This window comes from Colletotrichum costaricense (assembly GCF_030867565.1).
Source record: "Colletotrichum costaricense strain IMI 309622 chromosome Unknown Scaffold_1.1, whole genome shotgun sequence".
Classification (NCBI taxonomy): Eukaryota; Fungi; Ascomycota; class Sordariomycetes; order Glomerellales; family Glomerellaceae; genus Colletotrichum; species Colletotrichum costaricense.
This window is the reverse complement of record NW_026848230.1, coordinates 2,712,361-2,736,563: the sequence shown is the minus strand read 5'-3', so window position 1 is coordinate 2,736,563 and position 24,203 is coordinate 2,712,361. Positions and strand designations below refer to the sequence as shown.

At 53.7% G+C, this 24,203-nt stretch overlaps 9 protein-coding genes across 9 annotated transcripts; 5 read left to right on the top strand and 4 right to left on the bottom strand.

Moving 5' to 3' along the window:
* Window positions 1-944: 944 nt before the first annotated feature.
* On the top strand, window positions 945-1,106 carry CCOS01_00962 (uncharacterized protein; the record flags this gene model as incomplete). Its single annotated transcript, XM_060449158.1, has 1 exon — window positions 945-1,106. One exon carries the CDS (start codon window positions 945-947, stop codon window positions 1,104-1,106), a length of 162 nt encoding a protein of 53 aa, XP_060320596.1.
* A 3,492-nt stretch (window positions 1,107-4,598) lies between these two features.
* CCOS01_00961 (uncharacterized protein) lies at window positions 4,599-4,880 on the bottom strand (the record flags this gene model as incomplete). The annotated part of the gene is made up of 1 exon (XM_060449157.1): window positions 4,599-4,880. A coding segment is annotated over one exon (282 nt), but the record flags the coding sequence as incomplete, so codon positions are not given.
* A 669-nt stretch (window positions 4,881-5,549) lies between these two features.
* On the bottom strand, window positions 5,550-6,017 carry CCOS01_00960 (uncharacterized protein; the record flags this gene model as incomplete). Its single annotated transcript, XM_060449156.1, has 1 exon — window positions 5,550-6,017. The coding sequence occupies one exon, from the start codon at window positions 6,015-6,017 to the stop codon at window positions 5,550-5,552; it is 468 nt and encodes a 155-aa protein (XP_060320594.1).
* A 63-nt stretch (window positions 6,018-6,080) lies between these two features.
* Window positions 6,081-6,415, top strand: CCOS01_00959 (uncharacterized protein; the record flags this gene model as incomplete). The annotated part of the gene is made up of 2 exons (XM_060449155.1): window positions 6,081-6,202; window positions 6,310-6,415. The coding sequence occupies 2 exons, from the start codon at window positions 6,081-6,083 to the stop codon at window positions 6,413-6,415; spliced, it is 228 nt and encodes a 75-aa protein (XP_060320593.1).
* A 296-nt stretch (window positions 6,416-6,711) lies between these two features.
* CCOS01_00958 (uncharacterized protein) lies at window positions 6,712-9,699 on the top strand (the record flags this gene model as incomplete). Its single annotated transcript, XM_060449154.1, has 2 exons — window positions 6,712-6,835; window positions 9,620-9,699. 2 exons carry the CDS (start codon window positions 6,712-6,714, stop codon window positions 9,697-9,699), a joined length of 204 nt encoding a protein of 67 aa, XP_060320592.1.
* On the bottom strand, window positions 8,081-10,118 carry CCOS01_00957 (uncharacterized protein; the record flags this gene model as incomplete). Its single annotated transcript, XM_060449153.1, has 4 exons — window positions 8,081-8,296; window positions 8,570-8,843; window positions 9,225-9,991; window positions 10,092-10,118. The coding sequence occupies 4 exons, from the start codon at window positions 10,116-10,118 to the stop codon at window positions 8,081-8,083; spliced, it is 1,284 nt and encodes a 427-aa protein (XP_060320591.1).
* A 4,384-nt stretch (window positions 10,119-14,502) lies between these two features.
* CCOS01_00956 (uncharacterized protein) lies at window positions 14,503-14,730 on the top strand (the record flags this gene model as incomplete). Its single annotated transcript, XM_060449152.1, has 1 exon — window positions 14,503-14,730. The coding sequence occupies one exon, from the start codon at window positions 14,503-14,505 to the stop codon at window positions 14,728-14,730; it is 228 nt and encodes a 75-aa protein (XP_060320590.1).
* Window positions 14,731-18,844: 4,114 nt separating this feature from the next.
* Window positions 18,845-19,930, bottom strand: CCOS01_00955 (3-hydroxyacyl-CoA dehydrogenase; the record flags this gene model as incomplete). Its single annotated transcript, XM_060449151.1, has 3 exons — window positions 18,845-19,575; window positions 19,630-19,729; window positions 19,796-19,930. 3 exons carry the CDS (start codon window positions 19,928-19,930, stop codon window positions 18,845-18,847), a joined length of 966 nt encoding a protein of 321 aa, XP_060320589.1.
* A 551-nt stretch (window positions 19,931-20,481) lies between these two features.
* Window positions 20,482-24,006, top strand: CCOS01_00954 (timeless protein; the record flags this gene model as incomplete). The annotated part of the gene is made up of 3 exons (XM_060449150.1): window positions 20,482-20,556; window positions 20,622-22,974; window positions 23,027-24,006. The coding sequence occupies 3 exons, from the start codon at window positions 20,482-20,484 to the stop codon at window positions 24,004-24,006; spliced, it is 3,408 nt and encodes a 1,135-aa protein (XP_060320588.1).
* Between the last annotated feature and the right edge of the window lie 197 nt (window positions 24,007-24,203).

Here is a 24,203-nt window from a genome sequence, read left to right as displayed (position 1 = left end):
AAAAGTAAAGAAAAAAAGAAATCAAGGAGCGAAAGAGGCATCTCGGCTGGGATATCTGCATGACGCTCATTGGACCCTCTGTGACATTAGCTCTGTGTCGACTCCACGGATGAACGCATGACCGTTGTCGAGAAGCCCGGCCGAGGCCACGGCCAATGGAAAAGATCATCGATCAAGGGGGAGCCGGAGGAGGTGGATGAGCCGATGAGGAGGGTGGTGGTGGGTGTGTGTGTGTGCGGTCACTGCTGGAGCTCTCTGGCTTTCTCTCACCGTTCACTTTCTCTCTCTGCTCGCTTTCTGGTCCCCATCCCACTGCGGACACCAAAAAAAGGGCCTGAGGAAAGGTTGCTGCGGGGGAGGGCGTCCCAAAGGGAAGCGGGACGGAGTGGAGGGTGAGCCCTAGGTGTGCGCCTATTGAGTTGGCCGGCCGCGAAGAAAAAGAAGGGTACGGAAATCTGGTGGGGAGTGAGAGCGAGCGAGAACAAGGATCGCGGTAGTGTGCTAGTGTAGTTGCAGGGGGCCGGACAAGAAAGAGACTCAGAGAGACAGCGAGTGCTTCCGCGAGATACGGCGCAGTAACGAGCAAGAAGACGTATAGACTCTTGGAAGATTGGCGCTTGTCTGTGTGTTGACTGACGGCGGCAACTTAGTTGATGACTTACCGGCCGAGTGGAACATCTTGTCTCTCACTCTGTCAATGTCTCTTCACGGACACCCTCGATCATCAATATCCTCCTCGACGGGGAGACGACTGGGTAATGGGTCGAGGACTGGAGCAAGAGGCGGCCGGCCAGAGAGGAGAACCGAACAGAGGCAAGGCAGGGGACGGTAACGGGTAACGGGTACGGACACAGAAGCGATGGGCATGGTGATGGGTTGATGGGCGACGGATGACTCCCGACCCCGGCAGACTGCGTTTGGCGAGGCAAGGGGATGGACGGACAATGAGCAGATCCTCCAAGAAAGTAGATCTTCGTCGCCTCGGTTCAAGACCTCTTTCTTTTCGCCGCCGCCGCTGCCCAGTCTTACATCAAGCAGCGAACTGTGGAAGACACACCGTGGTAAGGGTACACACAGACATTTTCAACGGATACAGGCACACGTAGATACGCACACACAAACCTTAACTACCCGCAACGCACAGCGTCCCTCGAGGCAGAATCAAGGAGGCACACACAGAGAGAGAAAGAGAGAGAGCAAAGGGGGGAAAAGAGAGACGGGGAACCTGTCCGCTTCCGAGGCGGAATTGGGGGAGAAAACGGCGGCGTGTCAGCCATGTGGGATTTTTCTTTTTTGATTTCGGAGGTGAACCAAAATATTCCCAAATCTGGACCGAATCTGGGGCCGCGCTTGCTGTACAGCCATGTTTTAGAAGAGGGCAGAAACAGTGAACGCGCATGTCTTTTGGCCCTGCACGTTGCGTACAGAGAACACAACGCCGTAACGCACGCAAGTTATTACTCCTTACACTAAGCTATCTTCGTGGCTCTTGGGTATGGGATGAGCGGAAAGCCAAACCTCCCCACCGTAGTGAGAAAAGCATGTTCACAGACTCCAGAGTGCTCTCTCGCTCTCCCCCCGTGCCAGGGCCCAGGGGAGGTGAGATGCGGTTTCTCGAAGGCTGCAGTCCCTCAATTCCAGTTTCCACGTTCTCCACCCAAGAACAGACAGGCGAGAGAGACTGAGAGCGAGCCCGTCTGCCAGAAGCTGTCGCCGGGTACGGATACTTTGGGCTGCGGTCCACTTCCAATCTTGTGTACATCGGTCCCTTGACCAAGTCGCCCTGTTCGCCGTGTTGCAGGAAACTTAGTGGTCTCGAGCAAGAGCAAAAGTGGATTACAACGTAGCGGTAGCGGCCTTCTAGTGCTCGCGTAGAACAACGAAAACGAGCTTCCAAGTGTTCCAACGAAGGCGCCGTCTGTGTGATTAATGTGTCTGATCTGGCGTGATGAGGCGGCGTGATTTAAGCTCACGGTTTGGCGCGGCGCACTACCGCTATCGAAAGATTTTAAGATGGGAAAAGAGAGATAGAGCTAACTAAGCTAACCAGCCAACGGGCAAACGCAAACTGAGGTTATTACTCCAAGTCGCCTTGGGTGACGTGCTGGAGCCAAACCCTCCCCCCGGAATGATCGAACGAGTTTGGCGGCGGACAAGAAGGCGGTCAGATTAGTCTACGGCGTGTGTGTAATATGCCAAATGTACGTGACCGAACGGAAAAGCTGGTTAATTAGTTTTCCTGTAGCTTCTCTTCTGACAGCACGGCACTTGGGATATTGAAGTCTCCGGGGAGGGAGGGGGGTGCCTGACCTGGCGCTGCGGGCCTTGTCCGGCACGTCCGCGAGATTCCAATCTCCACGTGCATTTTAATTCGATCGGACCAAGAGAGACATGAAGAAGAAAGCAACAAGAGAGAGAGAGAGAGAAGCTGTGTTTGAGAATCGGACACTAGGCTAGCTTAGCTTAGCTATTGTCGAAAAAAAGTCCCGGTCATTTCCAATCTATGCCAGGCTGAAGAGGTGCCACGCTCGTCAATGCCGTGATGGACGTGGGGAGAGGTTGCGAACGACGGGCGTCAGGGCCGCTTACATGGGCCACCCGGTCCCCAGGAACGACGGGAAGCTCTTCTCCAGCTTGTGTGTTCGACCAATTTTATGAGGTACTTCGTTTTACCATGTTGAATGTGTGTTGCAGTGAGGTATATGCCGAGAGTTTTGGAAAGTACAGAGTACTCTTTGGTGTGATCTTGTGAACGTGTGTGTGCGCGCGTGTATGTGCGTGTTGTTCCATCAGGGAATTCCGAAAAGAGGCACCACATTCGACGAGAGCTGTACTTCGTACCGGGGTACCAAGCAAGGGTAGCATGAGAAGCGAAAAGCTAAGAAAAGAGCGGTAGCGTTGCAGCGAGCGATGCGATGCGTCGATGTGGTGGTGCCGCACTGGTGCTGGGTAAGGTCAGGTCAGGTTGGAAAGCTGCCCGAACGAGCCGTAGGCTGAAAGGGCTCATCCTTCCTCCGAGCTTTTTTCCTTTTCGTCTTACCTCTTGGTAGTCTTGGAGGAGTAGTCTTGGGAGAGGGCAATGGTGCGCGCGATGCTTCCCGCCCATTTCGTGGTGGGGTCACGGTGTAACCTCTTCCTCACTCCATCCATCCATACATGATCCAAAGCTGCTGCTTGCTTGCTTGCCTCGCCATGGATGATGGCACTTGTATCTGCGGTGTGGTGTCTCGGTACCTGAATTCGCTGGGCCCTTCCTCTGCCATCTAGTCTACACTACCGTCCGAGTGAGTGCCTGAGTGCTCTCACACACGCACTCGCCTCGGGAACGATTTCCATATTCCCAACAAGCTACGGAGTACCGAGCCTGCCGATCATCTCAAAAAAAAAGTCGAGCCGTGTCTGTCTGATCCTGTCCTGTCCTGTCCTGTTTCTATCCGTACACACAGACAGTCAAGAGAGACAAGTTCATGCAAGGACCAATCACTCGTGTGCCGAAAAGTTTTGTAATTACCCTCAGAACAGGAGGAAAGGGATACGGGGTACGGGTAAACAAGAAGCAGTCAACCACTGCAACTCTTCTTTTGGCTCTTCTGCTTTACTACGCTTCGGGTGACAATGACGGCATATGCGTGGTTCATCTATCCGTACCCCCTAAACCAAACGTCACTCGCACTCTCTTGCTCTCTCCCCGCAAGATTCAGAAATTAAGAAGCCGTCGAGTTATGCCCTTCTCTTCAAGTTTGCACACCGTGCCCCTCCACTTCCCCCCTTGCATCGTGAGCGGGGGAGACAGAGAGAGAAGTGAGAATGGGGAGAACGGAGCTCGGAACACACACACACACACACACACACACCCAAACACAAGGAGGCTGACCGACCGAGCCTAGAACGATAGGATATGGTAACGAGCAGTGAAGATCTCTCAGTTCTCCAGGAACCAACGAACCAGAAACGTTCCTTCATCGGAGGGAAATCCATCACACTCACACACACAGGCAAGCATACATGCACACATACATACATACATACATACATACATACATACATACATGCCTACATACAAGTCATACGCACATTACATAGGCGCCGTCGCCGTCGGGGTTTTTACTCACTTCTCGCCAGCAGCGACAATCGTCCACTTGACCTTCAATAAGGGGGCGTGGGACTAATACACAACACCAACGACAACACTCCACGATCCTCCTTCCGCTGAATGCACTGCACTGCACCTCGCTCCTCATGCGCTGAGGCTGCGTTGCGTTGCGTGCAGCACACACTGCAGACAAGACAACAACTACCTGCTGCTGCTAAATGTCCGTGCTCAGATTTGGCCGTAGAAGGCTTCCATCTGGCATCCTCTGGCCAGGGTGAGAGCGGAGGGGAAGGGCATACGAACCGTGGTTTCATCCTATACCGGGGTACGCTTGCGGACCGGGGTCAGTCGTTGGTCGTTCACATCAGCGTTGGGCTGGGTGCGGGAAGAGACTCGAAGAGCAAGCAAATCGACGCAACATCAGAAAAAAGGGATCTTCCTCGTCATCCGTACAGGGGGCGGCGGCGGCGGCGACGACGACGGGCGGGTGATCGTAGGCCCCTCATCAGGCCAGGCCTGCCAGAGTGACAGAGCAGCCAGCCGTCATCTCCCTCTTCCTCTTCCCCCGCGGAGCGATGCGAGCGCGTGAAGCAGGGGTTTGGTTTGGGGGGGAGTGATGTACCTTACATGCTGGTGATGCGGATGGGGAATTAGGGGATCCCACTTTCGCATCATCGCATCCGCTTCGTTTCGCTCCTTCGCGGCCGCCTTGCGTGATGACTGTGATGCAGGAATCGGTCCGTGGCTGATGATGGGTAAAAGACACACGCACAGAGAGAGAGAGACATCACGAGACGAGACGAGACTGTACTCGGAGTGAAAAAGCGAGGGGGACTAACGGCCCAGCTACACGCTAGTGTACCGTTTGATGCTTCTCACGTCACCAGAGTCTACAGTCGTTATACTGCAGTGCGGAAAAATGCCTAGCCCATCTATCCCGTACCATACGTGTAGAACATCTGTAAGGATGGACCCCCAAAGTCAAAATGACAAGATCCGGACTCGGCGGCGCGGCGTTGTCGGGAATGTCGGGGGCCTGGCAATGCCAAACTCTCTGCCGCTCGGGGATGTCCTCGGTCGCAGGAACCTCAGACCGAGGGAAGCCTGCTGCCATCTGATGTTCAGATATTCGAAAAATCCAAAACGGTGAGATGAACGAATAACTGGAATGGTCTTGCTTTGCAAAGAGTTACCGCCCGTCCAAAGTGACATCCAGCATGACCAATTGACCAGCTTCTCACAACAGAAACCGAGTGAGATAGCGAAAAAAAAAATGGGGCACAATGGCCACAGACGTAACACCAAAAGACATGTCGGTTGTCACTCTGTTGCTTTTTTGTCGGTGTGTTTTCTTCTTGGAAATCTCATGATGGACCGGTCCTTTCACTTCCCTCCTCTCAAGTCTTTGACTCTCGGACGCGTCGCCTCGTCTCGCCTCACCTTGCCCTTGCCTTGGCTAAGGCTTGCCCCGGCCCCGGTGCCCTTTGCTCTCGTCATCGGGACAGCAAACCGACAGCAACCCAACCCATGGGGCCAAACGTAAGTGAGCAATGCTGCGTGTGGGTTGGGCCAACCCACGGGTGTGTGGATCGTGTCGTGAGGTCGCCGGGTCCTGTCCAATTTCGTCGCGCAGAAGAGTGGGAATCCATCTCCGCGACGGCCGTCCGTGTGCGGCGTGCCCTGTCATACAGGAACGCCACCCGTGGACTTCTTTCCGGCACTGCTGCATGCATTTCAGGAGAAGAGACGACCAGACCATTCGACAGGAGCAATCGTGGTGGACTTTGATGTGCATGCCGTTTCCCAAACTTTGCTCGAAATGTTGTTCCGACCGGGTTGGGGAATGGTGCCATGCCTGTGTTGATCCCAAAGAACAGCTCCAAGATGAGAGGAACGGGTGATGGGCGTCAGGTATCAGGCTCATCAAGGTCCATCAGGCCCATCCATGAGACGCAGGAGCGTTCGCGGACGCCACATCCGTCAATGCATGTTACTGCTTGTTGCTTTCCCTGCTTTGCTCGCGAGCCTCGCCCTAGAGGCTGACTGTTTGTTGGTTGGGACGGCGGGCTGGCTGGCTTACGCTGCGTCTGTGTTCGTACTTCTTAGTCTGTACGATAATACTGAGAGTCCGTATGAATTACTCCGTCGCATAGGTAGCGTACGGCTTTCCGAGGAAGCCAAGGCATGAGAGACAGAGGCAAGACATACCACCACAGCACCACCATCGACCGGGACAGGGTGACTTGCTTCAAGATCGGGCTGCCGTTGATGTTGATCGCAGGCAAGTCCGAAGAGAGACTCGCTCGGTACACAACTGGGTAAGTCTGCAAGCCACTCGCCAGCCGTTGCAACAGCTGTTCACGGGCTACCCGAAGTCTCGTTGTTCAAGTCCAAGGTACCTGAGTCGAACCGGAGGACAACTGGGCGTGTTCAGTGTGGCAGGGAGCGGGTGGGAAAGACAGAAGGGCGCCAAATCTACCGGCGCCCCGTCGGGCCATCAACTTGACACAAGAGCCTGTCAGGGAATACCTGGTTCTGCTTCCCAGAGATCTCTGAATCGCCAGCCAGACGCGCTAGGGAGATCCAAGAGGTTCCGACAGCGCGGCAACCGTGGGGCCATGGCTCAGCGAGCACTTCGTCCAAACTTGCCGTTCCACGCACCCCTGCAGACGCGCGCGCGCAAGAATCTCTTCGTTACAACTTGCCCATTCGACAGCAACCCCGGCATGCGTGTGGCTACCAGTACGCTAACTGGCGTACCTGCGTGTTGCCCATCACCTTCACCCTCCAAGAGTCTTGGCAAATCTCCAATCCACCTTGATCCAGCGAGGCGGGACTTTTGGCGTGTCTCAGTTGCCATGCCTTGGGATTGCAGGTGCATGCTGATTGCAGTCCGCGTCAGTCAGGGACTGTCGATAATCTCGTTCGAGTCTCGAGTCTCGGCTCATCTATCGTTGTCGTTGGACCTGCCAACCTGACCTGTCTGACAAACAGTGGATGCAGCCGGTACTCGAAGCCGGCATCAAACTGCAGAATGATCCTAGGATGCCCAATGCGCTAGCAAGGAGTGACGACGCCTTGGAGCAAGGAGAGAGGAGGGATAGAAAGCAGAAAAGCTGGTGTCTAGAAGTTGGTGTGCGCAGATGCAAGATTGATTCTGATTGCCTCCTCGACAACGGGGAAATTGGAGAACGGCAGTTCAGTACAGTCGGTTGGTTCGTACGTACGCCCGTACGAGATGACATTGGCAGAACCAACGCAACGCAACGCAACTCTTGTCCAACCCGCGATCTGCAAAACAAGGAGTTTGTGCGTGTGTTTGTGTGATCTGTACGCAGACATGGATACTGCATTTGCAGGCCTGGGACAACTTGCTTATTTCCCCTTTGCTTTCCCGGCTTCTACATCCCGCCACCTCGTCCAAACACATAAGCAGTGCTGCAGTTACGAATTTAGGGCGTGTAAAAGCCAAAGGGGGCCACACGGTAGACCGAGAGCAGCCACACTCCGGGATGCGGCTGCTGCGGCTGCGGCTGTGGCCACTCGAGTCACGGTGCAGACGCTGGCCGCCGCCCGACAAACAGCGATTACCCGGTGATGACTTCAAAGCCGTCGTCGGATCTGTTTGTATAACGTGAAATGTCTTTCAAGAGTCTTGGGAGGATCGAAACTTCAGCCTGCATTGCCTGCTTACAGTCACTCTATTCGATGCGTACAAGCAGAAAATAGCATCAGATCCACCGTCACCCGCCTTTCGGAGAGCAATCGTTGGTCTGTGTCAAGTCGACGGAGAGCCGCAGCCACGAGCAGGTAGCCGCGTCGGCGGCGGAAATAGATGCAGTTTCGGGGAGCGGCCATGTGAACACGCCTGTGCCGCCAGAGACAGCACCGGGAGGCCGGTGACCAGGGCCGGGCATGGGCGCATCTGAGGCTCTTCAAGCAAAGGCCGAATGTGGTGGGTGCGGATGGTTTGGTGTTGTATCGCGTCTAGAATTCGAGACAGGTGCGCACGAGTGCGGCGGCGCTTCTGTCGATGCCAGGTGACATGCAGTACGGGCGAAGAACATGGGCTGAAGAGGACATGGCATGGATCGCGATCCGCGCCGTTGAAGCCAACGTAGGTTTCTCTCCCCGACTCTGGTCGTCGGTGACCGGTCCGCTGAGCCCATTCTCGTCACCCTCGGCACTGTGGACCTCGGGCGGCTATGAATAGGACTCGAGGGTTGCAGCCGTAACGGACTCGCCTTTACCTGCCATTCGAAGTCAAGGCCCTCGGTTCCAGTGCCCCTTGCGGTGATGAAGGTTGCCCTCAGAAGTCTCAGAATCTTCCAATCACCCCAGAGTCATGTGTCTCCACGGTGATTAGAAGCCAAGTCAAGTGGAGCTGAAGTTACAACTTTTCATCGCCGAGGCTGCTAAGCTGCTAGCATCACTGTTGCGCAAGCCTTTGCATGTCTAGAAGTTGCAGGATTCGACCATGTGCGACTGCATTTGTGCCCGCGCCCGACCGCGCACAATACGCGTGGCTGTGGTCTTCGCCACTGCGATGGACTTGCATTGCGGCGATGGGAGAAGCTCGGTCTGAATTGTGGGCGGCCTTGGTGCGCATCTGACCAACGAGGACTCGAGATATTCGGTCAAGATTAGAGGCAAGCAGGCTTGAAAGCCGTTGGACAGGGAGGTCCCGGGATGCGTCGTCTTCTCAAGGTCGGCGAGCGCTAGCGGCCGTGCGATGACAGAGTTTCCCGGCCTTGAGCAAAAAGCACCAAATTGCCACTTTGTGCGACGAGGCCATGTCAATTCCAGGTGACAGACGGGCGGCCGATTGCTCGGCATGGCTTGTCACACCAGCGACGGGACGAGCAGGTCAAGCGGGTTGGTTGGTGCGGCTGCAGTGCGAGCAGGGCTTCCCTCGACAAGCCTTTCGAGTGCCGGTCCTGAATCCCCAACTTTTCCAAGACGAGGGAAGTGAAAGGGGGCAGGGGGGCGAGATTTTTCGTTGAATCGCTGCTTGGCACCCTGAATGCCACCAACGGTATCTGGCGTCCGTGAACTTTGAAGTCTTCAACAACAAGTTTCATGGTAGATGAGGGCGATGGATACCGTCCAAGACAAAGGTACCACCTTGCACTGGCTCAAGCGTGAGATCATGACTTGGAACGGAACCGTTGATGTGCGTGCACTTGTGGAGACGATGAAGCCGAAGACGAGATGAAAGCTCAAGGACCTGACGACAAGTTGGCAAACGGGCATCGCTGCTGGTCCATGGCTGCCAAGACGTGCCCGGATTTTGCAGTTGCGGTGTGTGCGGATATCGTTGTCTGCCAGTGCCAGCTTCCAGGATCCCAGGAAGACTTCTGAGCAGTGGAAGATTTGGCACGGGGGGTTCTTGTGGGCAGCGACCAAACCAAATGAGGCAATTCCAAAATAAGGCCCCTGCTGCATCATGGTGCGGATATCTCGCAAGCAGACGACACTGACAAGCTTGTAATCAAAGGCTTGCCTGGCATGCTGATACTGAAGCAGCAAAAAGGGGTGGATTCCCTTGGAAGAAGATTCTGTCGTACATGGCGGTATCGGCCACGATAATTCAAGGTCATGGATGATGATGGTCCCATCGCGGGACTGTGTCAAGCTAACGAGTTTGCGAATTTGTCCGTAGTCCGCGTTGGTCCGTATGATCCCTAGCTTCATGGAGGCTCTCGATGCGTATCCGTGATTCCGTCCACTAGAAGCCGAAGTGAAGACCGGGGCCATGCCGCCCGCCATGGGATGGATCATGGAAGAATATGATCTGGCTATGGACTGCGGTGGGCACGGCACGGCGGGACATGACGCGAGGCACCTGGTAGACGTCTGCCGATGCTTCAGATGCGCGGGATCCGGAGATGGTGCGATCTAGAAATCAAATCAAAGGACTCAAGGGCCGAGGCCCGGGGGGACTGGTATCTTGTAAGAGCCTCCGCTCGGCAGGGCCATCGTCTTACCACTGACGTACCATTCTGTCCTCTTTCTCTCTGGGCATCTGTCCCTTTCGGTGCGTGTGTGCCTCTTTCGAGTCTTGGTCCTTGACCTCGTTGCAACTTTGTCCGCCCACCTCTCCGGAAGGAACCAGAGTGGTATTCGGTCGTCAGCGGGCCTGCTCCGTTTCGATGGTCGTCCGCGACGGGGACTCTCAACCGCTCTGAGGTCCTCACTCGGTCTCTCCCCCGGCACCGTTGCAACGCCGTGGGCACTTTTGGGTACCAGTGCCGAGCTTTGGTGCGTTGTTCGCATACCTACATTGGATTGGGTTTAGGCAGTTTTGGGCGTGAGGTGTGGAGGGTCCAAGGTTCATAGGTACTGCGTATTCATTTATGCGTAAAGAGTGACGGGTTCCCTATTTCTCAAGTGGATCTTATTCCTTTATCAACATTAACCACTAATCCCGAAAAGAGCCAGGAAAGAGCGGGGCCCATGCCACTTCCCAGGCACCGCCAGGGGAGCCCAGGCTGAAGGTGCCGATCGGACGATATTAGGTAAGGTGGCATCCGAACGGTGAGAAGGTACTCAGGTACGTATCCCATGCCATCCCAGGCCACCGGTCCAGTCGGGACGTTCCCCCTTCACAGACTTCACTGAACCCTTCCAGCTCCTCGGACACGGATATACGAGTCGCCCCGACCAACGAGCATCACCCTGGTCGAGCGGTCAACGAATTGCTCTTCCAACCTGGAAACTTCGATGTACGGAGTATGGATACAGTACCTTGCCTGTAGAGGGACCCTCTGCGAACACTGCCACCATCGATCACGACGACGGTCAACCTTGACGACCTCTGCAGCAGCCTCTGCCTTACTGTTATTGTTTTTCATCAAATTGCCTACCCTTACCATACCGCCGAATACCCGCCCACTAAGGCAATCTGACTTTTGAAATGAATTGCATCGGCCGGTCTCATCTATTCGCCCGCCGCCAACTGTCTATCTACACTATGGAGCACCTAACCTTAGTATCCGACGAGCGGGAGGCCAAAAAGTCCCTGCGCCTGAGCCTTGTGAGACGTCGCAACAAGCTTGCTTTACCTCACCGCGCTCCGTGTCACTGAACGTTATTTTACGATCCGTGGCTCTGGATCCAGTTTGTGGGCGTGGGAACAGACACTCATTCCGAGTTCGCATTCCTCGGTCTCAGCTCTGAGTTTGGAGCTCTGAGCTCGCCAGTGAACCAGTGAATCAGAACAACAAACAGCCTTGTCGCCAAGCCCCAGGTTCTACTGTTCTGCAACGTGGCTCGGGGTGGCTTTGGAGTCTAGTCGTCGTGACATTGACGGTGAGAGCGACGGCTTCGGAGTGGACGAAGCTCGATAGCTCGACTTTGCGCTCATCTCATTTCGTTTCGTCTCGTACCGTCCCACTCTCCGATATCCCCGCCGGCTGTTCCTAATGACTTGTCGTCAAATCCCACATCCGCAGAGTCCCAGCATGAGGAACCCGAACGACAACGACTCAGTGCTCACGTCGTCTTCTACGCGGGCGGCGGAGTGCATGGGGAATAATCTCGAAATGCGACAACTACGAGCGGGAACCCGATATCTGGGCATTCCAGCAACTCCGGGCTAGACTCGTGCGAATGCGATGCGGGTCTCGTCAGATGCACGAAGTACACTAGCAACGGTGCTTGTTGCGTTTGTCAAACTCCTATCATCGGCTGTGATCATTTACTGATGAGGCATGGTGCTAAACCTTCTTCACGACGATTCTAATGCGCGGCGATTCAGGTGCTGGTCGTCTGACGAGACAAGGCGGAGAAGGCGTGAGTTTGCAACAACCCTTGACAGCGTGGGCAGATGAGCCTCTCTGCCCTGACTCTGGGACTTTGGAGACACCGACACGGACGCCAAGGTGGTGGCCCTGGGTGTATGGGTATGGGTTGATGAGAAGTTGAAAGTGAAATACATAGACCTCGCTAGGCTCATCGCGCTCTCCACCATCTTTCACTCCACCAAGCAGTAAGTGGGTGGATATGGGTTGAAGTCTTGAGTCGACGTCGACGACGGGAGGTCGCAGCGCGGTGGAGAGATAGCTGCCCCCCGGTTGTTGTGCGGATGGGAATGGGTGCGGATACTTGCTTGCAGCAACTCACGGACGCGGTGCTAGTGCACGTCGGCCTGGACTGCGACAGTGTCATCAGAGATAGGCGGCATCCGTAATGACTGCAAGAGGATCCCGTTGCGGCGTCCACTGTTCCAGCGTCCCGATTCCCAGTATCGAGGGTGAGGTGAGCACTGGGGGCCCTGAAATCTGGATTCCTGTGATTTCCCGCCCGGGTGAGAGAAGGTATCGTGGGTACGATGACGGAAGCCGGACTGTATTATTTGTAGGGAATGTCACATAAGACGCAGTAACTCGAGGTTGAGGTGCGGTCTGGACATTTCCTTTCTTTTTGCGGGTACCTATCGTGGGATTGGACCATCATTATCCAAGGAGGGTAGAAGGGCAAAGAAAGGCTTGTCATTAATGGTCATGGCATGGTATGGCATGGCCTAGGCCGCGGCACAAGATTTGAAGCTGCCGGCCGCCGGTATTTGCTTCGACTCCACCACTCGGGTTTTCCACCACTGCCGGATCCTTTTTGCTTCCTTTTTCTTCATGTTACGGATCCCCTCTGTTTTTCTTTCCTTCTGCCCATTACCCCCCGTTTCCCCTTTGTCTTGGCATTCTTCCTCCGCATGGCGCGGCTGGCTACCGTGTGTGTGACCAGTGACCATTGGACGGGTAGCAATTCTACCTGCTGAATTGAGTTTCCCCTCGATTTTTTTATTGCTTCTTGGGTGTCGCCTGTGAGGCAACGCTCCTTGCAGTCGTAAAGCGAGATGGAAATTCCCACCGCAGTCAAACCGCCTCCCAGTGTGCTCACGGTCCCAATCCCCCACTTTCCCCCATTCTTTTTTCCCCGAAGAAGAACCTAGACGGGGATAGGAGAAGGAAACAGCACGGGGAATTTCAGAGACGATGCTCCGAGAGAGGAGCCTCCGAAATGAGAGAAGGGGAATGGAACTCGCGAAGGAGAAAAAAAGCAACAGACAACAACAAAGTCTACAACTCAGTAAACTCAACTCACCAACAAAAAAAAATAAGAAAAAAAAAAAGAGGCCGGCCTTGACGGGCCTTACTCCGCCGAAGCTTGCCCATGCCCACTCGATGTCCACGCCCAATTTTAGTGTCAATCCCTGGTCCCCAGGTTCTGGCGGCGGCCCTGCCCTGTCTTTGCCCTGGGTGTGCCGTATAGCTATAAGAGCCTCTGACAAGTTCACCCCCGGGACTGCCGCGACTTACTGTATACCCTAGCAGACTATGGTTGCAGTGAAGGCAGCTTTCTCGCTGTAGTGTGGCCCTGTGCCTGGTGCCTTGCACGCAACGGGGAAGGTTGCTGTCACTCGAGTAAGGTAAGGGTGGGGGGGAGATTGGTTAGGTTGTTCGGGAAGCCTTGGTGAACCGAGAGAGAGAGTATTCAATAGTTGAGCTGAGTTAAGAAGAGCCCCCAGCTAGGATAGACAACGAGCTGGGAAGTCATTGGGGGAAATGGAACCAACCTCAACTCTCCATCAGCCCAGCTTTCGGCAAAGGCGCGTTAGGGTCGGTCTTAGCACATCTTAAAACCCCATTTATGAGTCGCAATCGCCAGGCATCATCTGGGCGGGCCAAGGCGAATCCTGACATGGGGGAAAGTTACACTACCTAGTGTCATTCGCTTCTGTCTAGACTCTAGAGTCGCCTGACTGCGTGAGTTCACTGTGAGGAGGGACGCAAGGCCAAGCCGTAAGGTAAGGTAGGTATAACACGGGTGATGCTATTGATGTCGACACGCTACCTTATTCCGCCATTCATACGTGTCCGTAGTAAGGTACGTTACGCAGTACCTGGCACCCTACCTATGTACGAAGTAGGTACGGAGTACGGATATACCTTGGGCTTAACACAGGATGCTAAGGTAAGCCGCGGTACCTTGCATGATTACCTCATCGTCCGTCTGACTGCACTTGATAGTATTAGGAAGTAATAACCAGTATCAATTGGTCCAATTGGTGACTTCCCATAGGTTGTGCTTGGCAGTTGGCTGCCTTCCCAACTGGGGTTGCTAAGGCTGACTTGAGACGACTAACGTCTGAAGACGACTGCCGTGCCTGTTTTACCACACCACACCCGATGGCACGACGGCATTCCCGCTCATCCCAAACTCCATACTCCATTCCACATCCGTCACTTCAATGCGAACCTCTTGCCATCATCAGTCCCATTTCGTGACTTTTCGTCCCATCATCCTGCCACATCCATCACGCACATCTTCCGTCTTGAGCCCACTACACCTCCATCCACGTTGCAACCGAACCCCAACTTGATATTCCTCCTCCCCGACTCCCCCCTCCCATGACCCATGGCCCATCTGTTCGAAATAGCATCATCGGAGGGCTAATTATACACACATTCTCTTTTTTGGCCCCATCTCAGCCCAGTGACAGCCCAGGCCAGTTCCAGCTCTCCCCTCTTCCCCGAACCTGCTCATGCTCATCCCCGCCATGCATGCCATGCTCGGTTCATCCATCGTATCGTGGACATGGCATACCGCATGGCATGGCATGGCCATCATCGAGATGACCACCATCGCCACGTGCCCTTGACTGGCCTCTTTACGCCAACTTTCAAGGCCCTGCCCTGCCCTGCCCTGACCCCGTCTTCCTCCCCGTCCCGCCATCACGGAACCCGCGGCGAAAGCTATCTACTATAGCTCTCACCAAACTCGTCTGGTCTTCATCCTCGCCGCAAAACCTTACAATAGATCTTCTAGAACATGGTCAGCATGGGCAACCGCCGCTCTACCTTCTTGAATGCACTCTATCTCGCGAAACTGCTGGAGCTTGTTGCAAGTGCTTTGCCAGTGTTGGACAGCTTTGGTGATAGACAGGGTCTAGTTGGTCTGGGAATTGGCTCATTGTCCCTTGCGCGGCTCTCCAACAAGTCGACGAGAAATCCCTCCCGCTAGGATCAAGGATGGCAGTTCGTGTCAAGAAAAAAGACCTTGCCCGTGCCGCATCCGCGACGTCACCCGCAGACAAAGAATGAAAAAGCAGTTGGTAGGGGGTGCAGCTCTCATCAACCGCCTCTTGGCAACGTGATAGCAAACGACCTTGCTGACACCACACCACAACCTAGTCTAGCAACCAACGACAAATCACAGGTTTCTCCGGGTTGAGGAGGAGGGGCGCATGGGAGAACTTTCAAAACCTAGAACCCGAAGGTATACAGAGGGAACTTCCGCGCGACCTCGGTCTCGATTTCATTGTTCGCGAAGAGAAAAGGCTGTGCCGCGTGCGGAGTTTTGAAAATCATTTACATGCTGCCAAACAGCCTTCGCGTCACACATGGTTCGAATCCACCAACCGCTGGAGATTCCGTCGTTTCTCGCCATGTTTGACGATGGGTGGAATGGTCTACCACCCCTCTCTTCCCTTCTATGCTATGGCTGCTATCGTTTGCGGCTCTCTATCTCGCTCTCGAATCCCTCCCTACGTAGTGTTGCAGACGTTACGCGTCTTCCCGTCCATCTGGAGCAAGCCCAGTTCTTTTGTTCTGCTCCCCCGCACCGCCGCGTTTCACATCGTGACCATCCCCGAAAAAGGAAGTCTTTCCAAGGTCCAACGAAGGGGAGAGGGGTCGGCTTGTTGCGCGTATGTGCACATGTGTGTGTATGTGTGTGTCTGCATGTTTGTAGAGACCGCCGCGGGAGACTCGGGGGTGGGTGACAAACGGCTTGCTCGTCATCGGGAGGGAGGCTCGTTCCAGGCGGGGAGGGGTATCAGCGATCGACGTTCGGCCGGTAAATCTCCCTTCAATGATGTTCGGATCTGATAGCATGGTGCAAGGAGGGAGAGGGGAGGGGAGGTGGGATTTGTGATCTCTGCCGTCGGAGACGGTCGGGCAGCGCATGATCCGGTCGTTCATTGTAGTAAACCGTAGCTCTAGCTTCTCATTGCCTGATCGGCCGCTCATTTGACGCTCGAAAGAAGGCATTATACCGAGGGAAAGGACTGCCAAACTCGTCCAATTACTTGAAGTTTTGCCGCGGCCCTTTGCCCTTGTCGTTGGTTGGTTTCTTGACACCTCCCACTCGGCATTGAGCTCTAGGACGGGCTCCCACCCAAGACGGGAGGAGAAGAATCTCTTCTTCCCGCACACCGGCGACGTCCTATTCGGTTCGGACTAAACATGTCCCCCGGTGGCGGGCGGGCGTTGGCCAACTACGCGTGCGTGTTCGGGGATGGGAGCCACAAGTATTCGGAGGTCAGAGTGACCCACGCCGCTTCGTTTCGCCCTCCCGCTGTCCCGAGTGTCCGATATATTGGTCCCTCTTCTCTCGGGAAGCCTCTTTCAAACTGCACTGCCTTCTTCCATTCCGTTCACGGTTGCTTTATACGACCCCACACCGCGGCCTGGCTTCTTGGCCCGGCTTCAGAGGAGGGGGGGGGGGGGGCAGGGTGGAGGCTGAGAAGGCGGGATGGGAATACGTGGATTCGTGTCGAGACAGGCACGTTCGGGTTTCCCACGTAAACAGGTTCGACGTCGTCATGCGTAGTTACAGAAACCACGTGGAATGGGGCTGGGCCAATCTGGCCTTGGCTTCGGATTTTCCCCTCTCATGCCACCTTCAGATGTGTCGACATCGTTTGGTGATGCCGGAGAAACTAGCATCATGTTTTCCCGTGGATGTTGTTTACCTCTTACCAAGATTTCCTGTCTCTGTGCCAGGCACGCACTGCACGCTGTAGATCATGAAACTCTCAATCCGATATATATATGGGGGCCAAGTGGCGAAGAAACGTTGCGGGCGTCTGTGAACTGCCGTCCCAAGTTACGTGTAGATCAGTTCTGGACCAGGCTTCGTTCGGATGACTTTTTTTTTTGGTCTTTGTTCCTGGGGGAAACTAGGCATAACCGGACGACATCATCATCGTATGTCATCTTAATCCTAAATCAAGAAGTGTAGAACGGATGATATTGATAATTTTTGGCCCATCTTGGAAGCCATGGAGGTCCTCATCCAAGCTTTTCAGAGTTTGGCAGGAATGTCGCCTTCTTGGTATTGCTTCATAACCCCGTATGTCATGTATTGGCTTCTCTACCTTGCGTGAATGTCATATATACACCAACTAAGTTTGCTGCTTCTCTGAAGCTCGGCCGGTGGGAGCATTGCTTTGCCGAGACTTACTGTCTGGTGATGAATGGCCAGCAATTGGGACCCATAGCAGTGTTCTTCTCACCATGGTTTACGCGACCAGATGTTGCAGGTTGATGAATAGCTTGAAGCTGGGACCTAAGCTTCAAGGAAACGCAAGAATCTCCATGCGTCTGTTAAATGTACATATGTCGTTCGTTCAACTCACCGTTCTGAGAATACATCTCGTGCGAGAAACATCCAGTTCCCTGCGCTACCCCTTTTCGAGCGTGGCAAATAGACGTTATCAACCCGCGACTTGGTTTTCTTTTCACGTGCTGTGACTATGGCTGACCACTTACTCAAGATGTTTCCATGATTCCCACGTGTTTGATGTGTTTCTAAAACAAATCATGGTGGGCTATGGATGGTTCCAAGGCCTGACATCCCGTCCCGTCCTGAAGTCCAGCCTTGAGTACTCTGGGGGTAAGGAGTCGGGGGGAAACCTTAGCCCCTAATTGCACCTACTTTCGAAACTTGCCGCCCCTTGAGCTTGGAATTTGCTGCTGTAGTCGAAACTTGGCTTCCAATGAACGAGTTCAGAATGGATTCTGTCTATGTTTTGGAGGGAGCTGCTTGCGGCGAGTTGGACGCCCAAGCGTGTACACTCTTTTGTAGCTCGAAGGCATTTGGAAGAATTCAATATGATTTTGCAAAGATACTTGGGTCTAATGGTAGTGTTATGTGCAGATGAAAGCAGCATGGGATCCTCTAGCAAATATGTCTGTGTCACACTTCTTCCGAGGTGATCATAGGCGCCCAGAAAGACTTCCCCTTTAGCGTATACTAGCATATACGTATCTCCTTGACTGAATTCTGCAACAAGATTCTTTAACTATACGGAGCTTTTGCTGAAAAAGGGCACCCCTTTAGACCGTTCAGCCGCATTACCAGCCGCATCTTGAATCGTGAATTCGTCAAGGTCAGAGCCGCCCAAGGTTTTTGGCCAAACCTTTCGAACCTTCTGGCTCATGTCACGCCTAACTTGGCCCGTAACTCTGGCAAGTATGTCACTCATAAGTAGTACTTTATACTTTAGTACTCATTATCATTTGAGAATGTACGAGGATATGGGTTCGTTTTTGGCCATTATTTTGAGATGTTCAAGTCATCAAATGATATTAACGCATCCCATTTGAGTGCTTGTACGAGTACTTTGCTACCTGGGGCATATATGCCCGTCATTCATCTCATCAGCTTTTGAGCCTGTTGGGTCGAACTAGAGGTATTCCCATGTGCATAGTTGTATGCCAGAGTGGGCTCGGAAGAGTCTGCTTCAAGTGAGAATACACACTTCACTTCATCAATGTAATCTGTGATTTAACGCACGTGGACATGCGTGAATTCAACGCCTTACTTCATGATGACAGAGGTCTTGTGCATTGCGATGCATCCAATTCTTGAGCTTACTACTGAGAACTATCTATCACTTTTCGTATTAGATGGTCCGACTTATTAGTCAAATTTGCTCATCATCAACTCCAACATCCCATCTCTGCTTTAGTAGTCGTAAAATCCCTTTCCGCTCTTCTTTCCCATCCAACCAGCATCAACCATCTTGCGCAGCAACACACTCGGCCGGTACTTTGAGTCACCAGTCTCCTCGTGAAGAACCTTCATAATAGCGAGGCAGGTGTCCAGGCCGATAAAGTCGGCAAGCTGCAGAGGGCCCATGGGAACATTGGTGCCGTTCTTCATGATGGCGTCGATTGACTCCTTGTCGCCGACGCCGGTCTCCAGGCAGATGATGGCTTCGTTGATGTACGGCATGAGGATACGGTTCGCGAGGAATCCGGGGGAGTCGGCGGATACAGAGGTAACCTTGCCCATGGCCTTGCAGAACGCGACGGCCTTGTCCAGCGTCTCCTGGCTGGTCTGCAGACCGCTGATGATCTCGACGCCCTTCTGGATCGGGACGGGGTTCATGAAGTGGGTTGAGACGACGCGGGAGCTCGCGGAGGTGTCTGTCGGGTCTTGGGTGGTGGAGGCGGCGATGCGGGTGATGGAGATGGATGAAGTGTTGGTGGCCAAGATGGCATGCTTCGGGCAAACCTCAGCCAGCTTGGAGAAGATGTCGAACTTGAGCTTGGGGATTTCAGGAACGGCCTCAATGACAAAGTCCACATCCGACAGCTCATCAATAGACGTGGCTGGCGACAACAGCGAGCGGGCCTTGTCGGCCTGTTCCTGTGTAATTCTGGACTTGGAAACATCCTTTGCAAGAAGCTTTTCTGTTGAGGTGTTAGCGAACGAAACTCGTTACCAGTGTGTCGTTGAACACTCACCCGCAAATGCAAGACCCTTATCCAAGGCCGTCTTGTTTGCATCGACAAGTGTTACGGGAACTTGAGCTCTCTGAGCAGCCACAAGCGCGATGCCGAGTCCCTAGATTTGAACCCGTCAGGTTTCTGGATGCCGCATATTCACATGCTAATTCGCGGGTTCTCTCACCATCTGCCCAGCACCGATGACACCCAATCGCTTCACTCCCCCTGTTGCAGAAGCAACTCTGGGAGTAGAGCTGAACGTCCGAAGCTGCCCTGGAAGCTTGGCCACCGCCCGTACGCGAGCAATTGAAGTCGCCATAGTTATCGAGGTGAGCGAAACGTGAGTGTGCAGGGATTAAGATCTCGGTGATATTCGAGTAAGCCCCGCTGTGGCCGCGTGAGGGATTGAATGGAAGTTCGCGAGGAACAAGTGAGCAGGATACAATAAGTGAAAGGGAAGTAAACCTCTACGAGTCTGATTTGAAGTACTGTTAAGATCGAAGTACAGAACGGAAGTCCGTGGACAGATGTCGTTGCTTGTCCAGGGCCATGATGCTGTCCATGACCCGAGGTTAACCGCGGCCCCCTAATGAGCCCCAAAGCCCAGAGCTAAAGCAGGTACCTTTCGGTCCGCGCGCCATACATGGGCCTTATCTAATCTTCAGTATCGATAACACAAAATGTGGGACCAATTAACGCAACTTTCTGTTAGGACGCGCTGCATCGCGCTGGACGCGTCGCTAGGTGAACCAGGGCAGGTCTGTCCCTCCAAGGCTTTTCTATCATCGTCACTATTGGCGTGTAGATGGAGACACCACCAAGCCTCAATTGCAATCTACCATCGTCTTGAATACCGCCAGAACCGACAAGATGGAGTTGCCGGACGGGTCAACAGAAGTTGTCCACCCTGAAGTTCGTGCGCACATCAACAGTCTTGTGTCCGCGGTACGTTTTGGCCAGCCGAGAATTCCTCCCCAAATCGTTGTACATTGACTCTGACATGAACATAGCTCGGTGGCACCAGCGCCGACGACGATGGACGATACAGACTTGGTGACGACGCCGTCCAGGTCCTCCGCGATCTGAAGAAATGGATTCGGCACTACGACGAAAAGACCAATCGCATGGATGTAGCCCGATGCATTGCAGACTCCAACATCGTGGAAGGCGATCTTCTCCAGATCCTCGCGAGCTGGCCCGAGAACGATACCAACAACACATTCAAAGCACGTATAGCTCTAGCCTGCTTCGAGATTATGGTGCCCCTTACTTGGCCCATGGAAAGAGATGCCGAACGAATGACAGTCAATCACCATCGCCATATGCCTGTTCTCGAGCTGGCGCAAGTGGGATACAAGCGGGCCATCATCAACTTTGACGGCGCTCAGGTTCTCAATACAGCTATCCGGGCAGCTCTACCATCTATGGCAATTTCCATTGGCGAACGATCTGCCCGCGACCAGGGCATCATCAAGCTTGTGCTTTTCTTCCTCCGCAATATCGCCATGATTACCCCTCCTGCCGGTATCCAATACGATGGCGACGAGACCCAGATATCTCGCTCCACGACGATAGACGCATTTTCATTTCAGGACATCTTTGCGGTGTTGCTGATGATTGCTTCGAATATGGGCGAAGACTTCCGTACCGAGGACGTAATTCTCATGGAAGTCATTTACCACCTGGTCAAACAGGTCGAGGTCAAGAAGCTGTTCATGAATGAACAGCAATTACACAAGACGAAGGCTAAAGAGCTCTCCTCAATGATGAAGAAGGAGAGCGCGATGCGCAGTGCCTTCAACCGCAAGGCGCCCACCCGCCACAACCGTTTCGGCACCATGGTATGGATGCAGCGCGAAGACGGCCGGGTATCAACAATCACTGGTCAGGATGCGCTCGCAGACAGCGCTACGCGGCAAAAGAAACTGGACGAGTCCAAAACGTTTAAGCCACCGCGACGGGCCAAGAAGGAAGAGCTGGAATCCAAGGACCTCGGTGCCCCAGTCAAGCTCAATGCAAGGGCTAACGACCAGCTCCGAAGCTTTGTCGAAGACTTCCTTGATGCTGGTTTCAACCCTTTGTTCGTGCATGTTCGCAAGTCCTTAGACCGGGAGGCGCCCCATGTTCTGTCTTACCATCGCCGACAGTACATGTATCTTGTAGCCTGGTTTTTGGAGGCGGAGCGAACTCGTAGAAAGTCAAAACGAGACTCGAAGAAGGCAGGCGCCCCCGAAGAGGTCAGCAGCTTCAATCTCGTGGCCGGCGTGCTGGATCAAGCAATGTTCATCACTCTCACAAAGACTATGCACGACTCTTGGGAACATAAGGATTGGCCTACCCTGACGGCTTCGATGCGGTGTTTCACGCAGATTCTGCTCACGGTCCAAGAAATGACAGAGTCAGGAAACGAAGACGACGAGGAGATTGCGGAAAACACGCTGAGTCGTCTCTTCTACGAAGACTCCACACACGACTTGATTGCCAATGTCGTCAGACAATACAAGGAGCAAGGCTTCGAGTATCTCGACACCGCCACAGAGCTAGTGCATCACTTCTTGCGAATTCTGGAGGCCTACTCGAAACAAAACGTCGACATGCAAGTTCGGTCTCGTAAACGGACTCGGCGAAAGAAGAAAGCCGAGAAAGAAGCAGGTATCGATACAGTTGATAACGAGGAGAACGATGAGTCCGCCAACGACGAGGCAAATGCCGAAAAGACGTCCAAAGAGCGCAAGTTCGACTTCCATCGGTTCACATCGCGCTTTGCCCCCCAAGGTGTGGTCGATACTTTTGTCGCCTTTACCAAATTTTACAAGGATCTCGACGACTCTCAGCTGAAGCGCGCTCATCGATACTTCTATCGCATAGCCTTTAAACAAGAGATGAGCGTCATGCTCTTCCGCGTTGATATTGTGCATCTCTTTTACAACATGATCAAGGGGCCGGAACCGCTCGACAGGAACTCTACCATGTACAAGGAGTGGGAAGAACTGACCAAGCAAATCCTCAGAAAGTGCACGCGCAAGATCGAGCAGCGGCCCGAACTCATAATTGAGATGCTGTTCTCCAAGATTAGCAGCACCGCTTTTTACCTGGAATATGGCTATGAGAAACAGACTGTTTCGACATCGACACCTCGGCCCGCTGCAGAACTCGAGTTCAAGTACACTGCGGATTTGGACCGGCAAATCGCCATCGTCGTTGGCGCTCTGCTTGACAAAAATCAACAGGATCATATCTCGTGGGTCAAGAAAGTTCTTGATACTGCGGAAAAGGAGCGTGCTGCCTGGGAGGCGGCTGATTTCCTCATACCATCGGTCGAGGGCACCGACGAGGGCGCACAAATCGATAGACACCCTTTTAGTAAGTACTTCCTCAGGCAACCACACTGGTTGATCTCTCTAACATGTACCAGCTGTGCGACCGGATAATGATGCCCGCAAGACTGCCATATTTAAGAATTCTCACCTGCGTCTACTCATGAAGCTGGTTGGTTTCGAGAGGCTAGCACCGACTATCGAGGAGACGCCCCAGTCCGTATGGATCCTGCCACCAGATCTTAGTGCCAGTCTCCTTCGTGTGTATATCAAGCACATCAACGATGCCGAGTTTGATCCACCCGCCTTTGATGGTGCCAGCGCAGAGGATCAACTTCGTCGCAAGAAAGTAGCCCGAAAGCGAGCCGAGTACGATGACGACGATGATGATATTGATGACGGCTTCCTCTTTGAACCCCTGGGCCCTACCGTCCGCAAAGCTATTGACGACCCTGCTTCTAAAAAGACGAAGCGGAGGAGGCGCAGAAAAGACAGCGAAGATGAGGAGGCGCCGAATGATTCCGAGTTGGAAGAAAAGGCCCAGAAGCGCAGAGAGCGCGAGAGAGAAAAGGCGAGAAAGATCAAGAGCGAAGCGTACGTCCACGCTAGCGATGACGACACGGACGAGGAGTACGACCGTGAGTTCTTCCAACGAGAAGAGGCACAACGCTCGCGTTTGGCTCGTATTGTGGAGAAGGTTGCGATATCGGAGCCGACCAAGAGACCAGCAGCGGTGCTGCTTGATGATAGCGACGACAATGACGATGATGTCCTCGTTGTGACGAGGGGCACTCAATCTACCCGGCCGAGTGCCGACGTTGATATGGATGCCGATAGTGACGGCGAGCAGAATGGAGACAATGCTACGCCATTGAGCTCCAGTCCGTCTTCCTCTCAAGGAAAGGGATCTCGGAAACGGAGACGTATCACTCCTGAGGTAGCTACTGCTGAAGAAGGGGCGAAGGCTTCAGAGAAGGCAGATGCCGATTCGGATGACGAAGATGCGCCGGTGCCTACAGCACGCGCACGACAGCGCACCAGAGGAGGTTTCGTGATGGAGAGTAGTGATGAGGAATAATCAAGATAAGCTCTGGGCGTTTGGGTACATGGGTTTTCGGTGGTTCTAGGATGCATAGCGTAGGAAGGTATCTTGGCGATAATATCAAGTTGTTTCCCCGTCTTCACACCGTCTCTGAAGGTAATTCAGCTCGCTAGATTTCGCTAGCTCGTGTTTTGTGAGTCTATACAGATGAACTGTTTATCAAGATTTGTCTT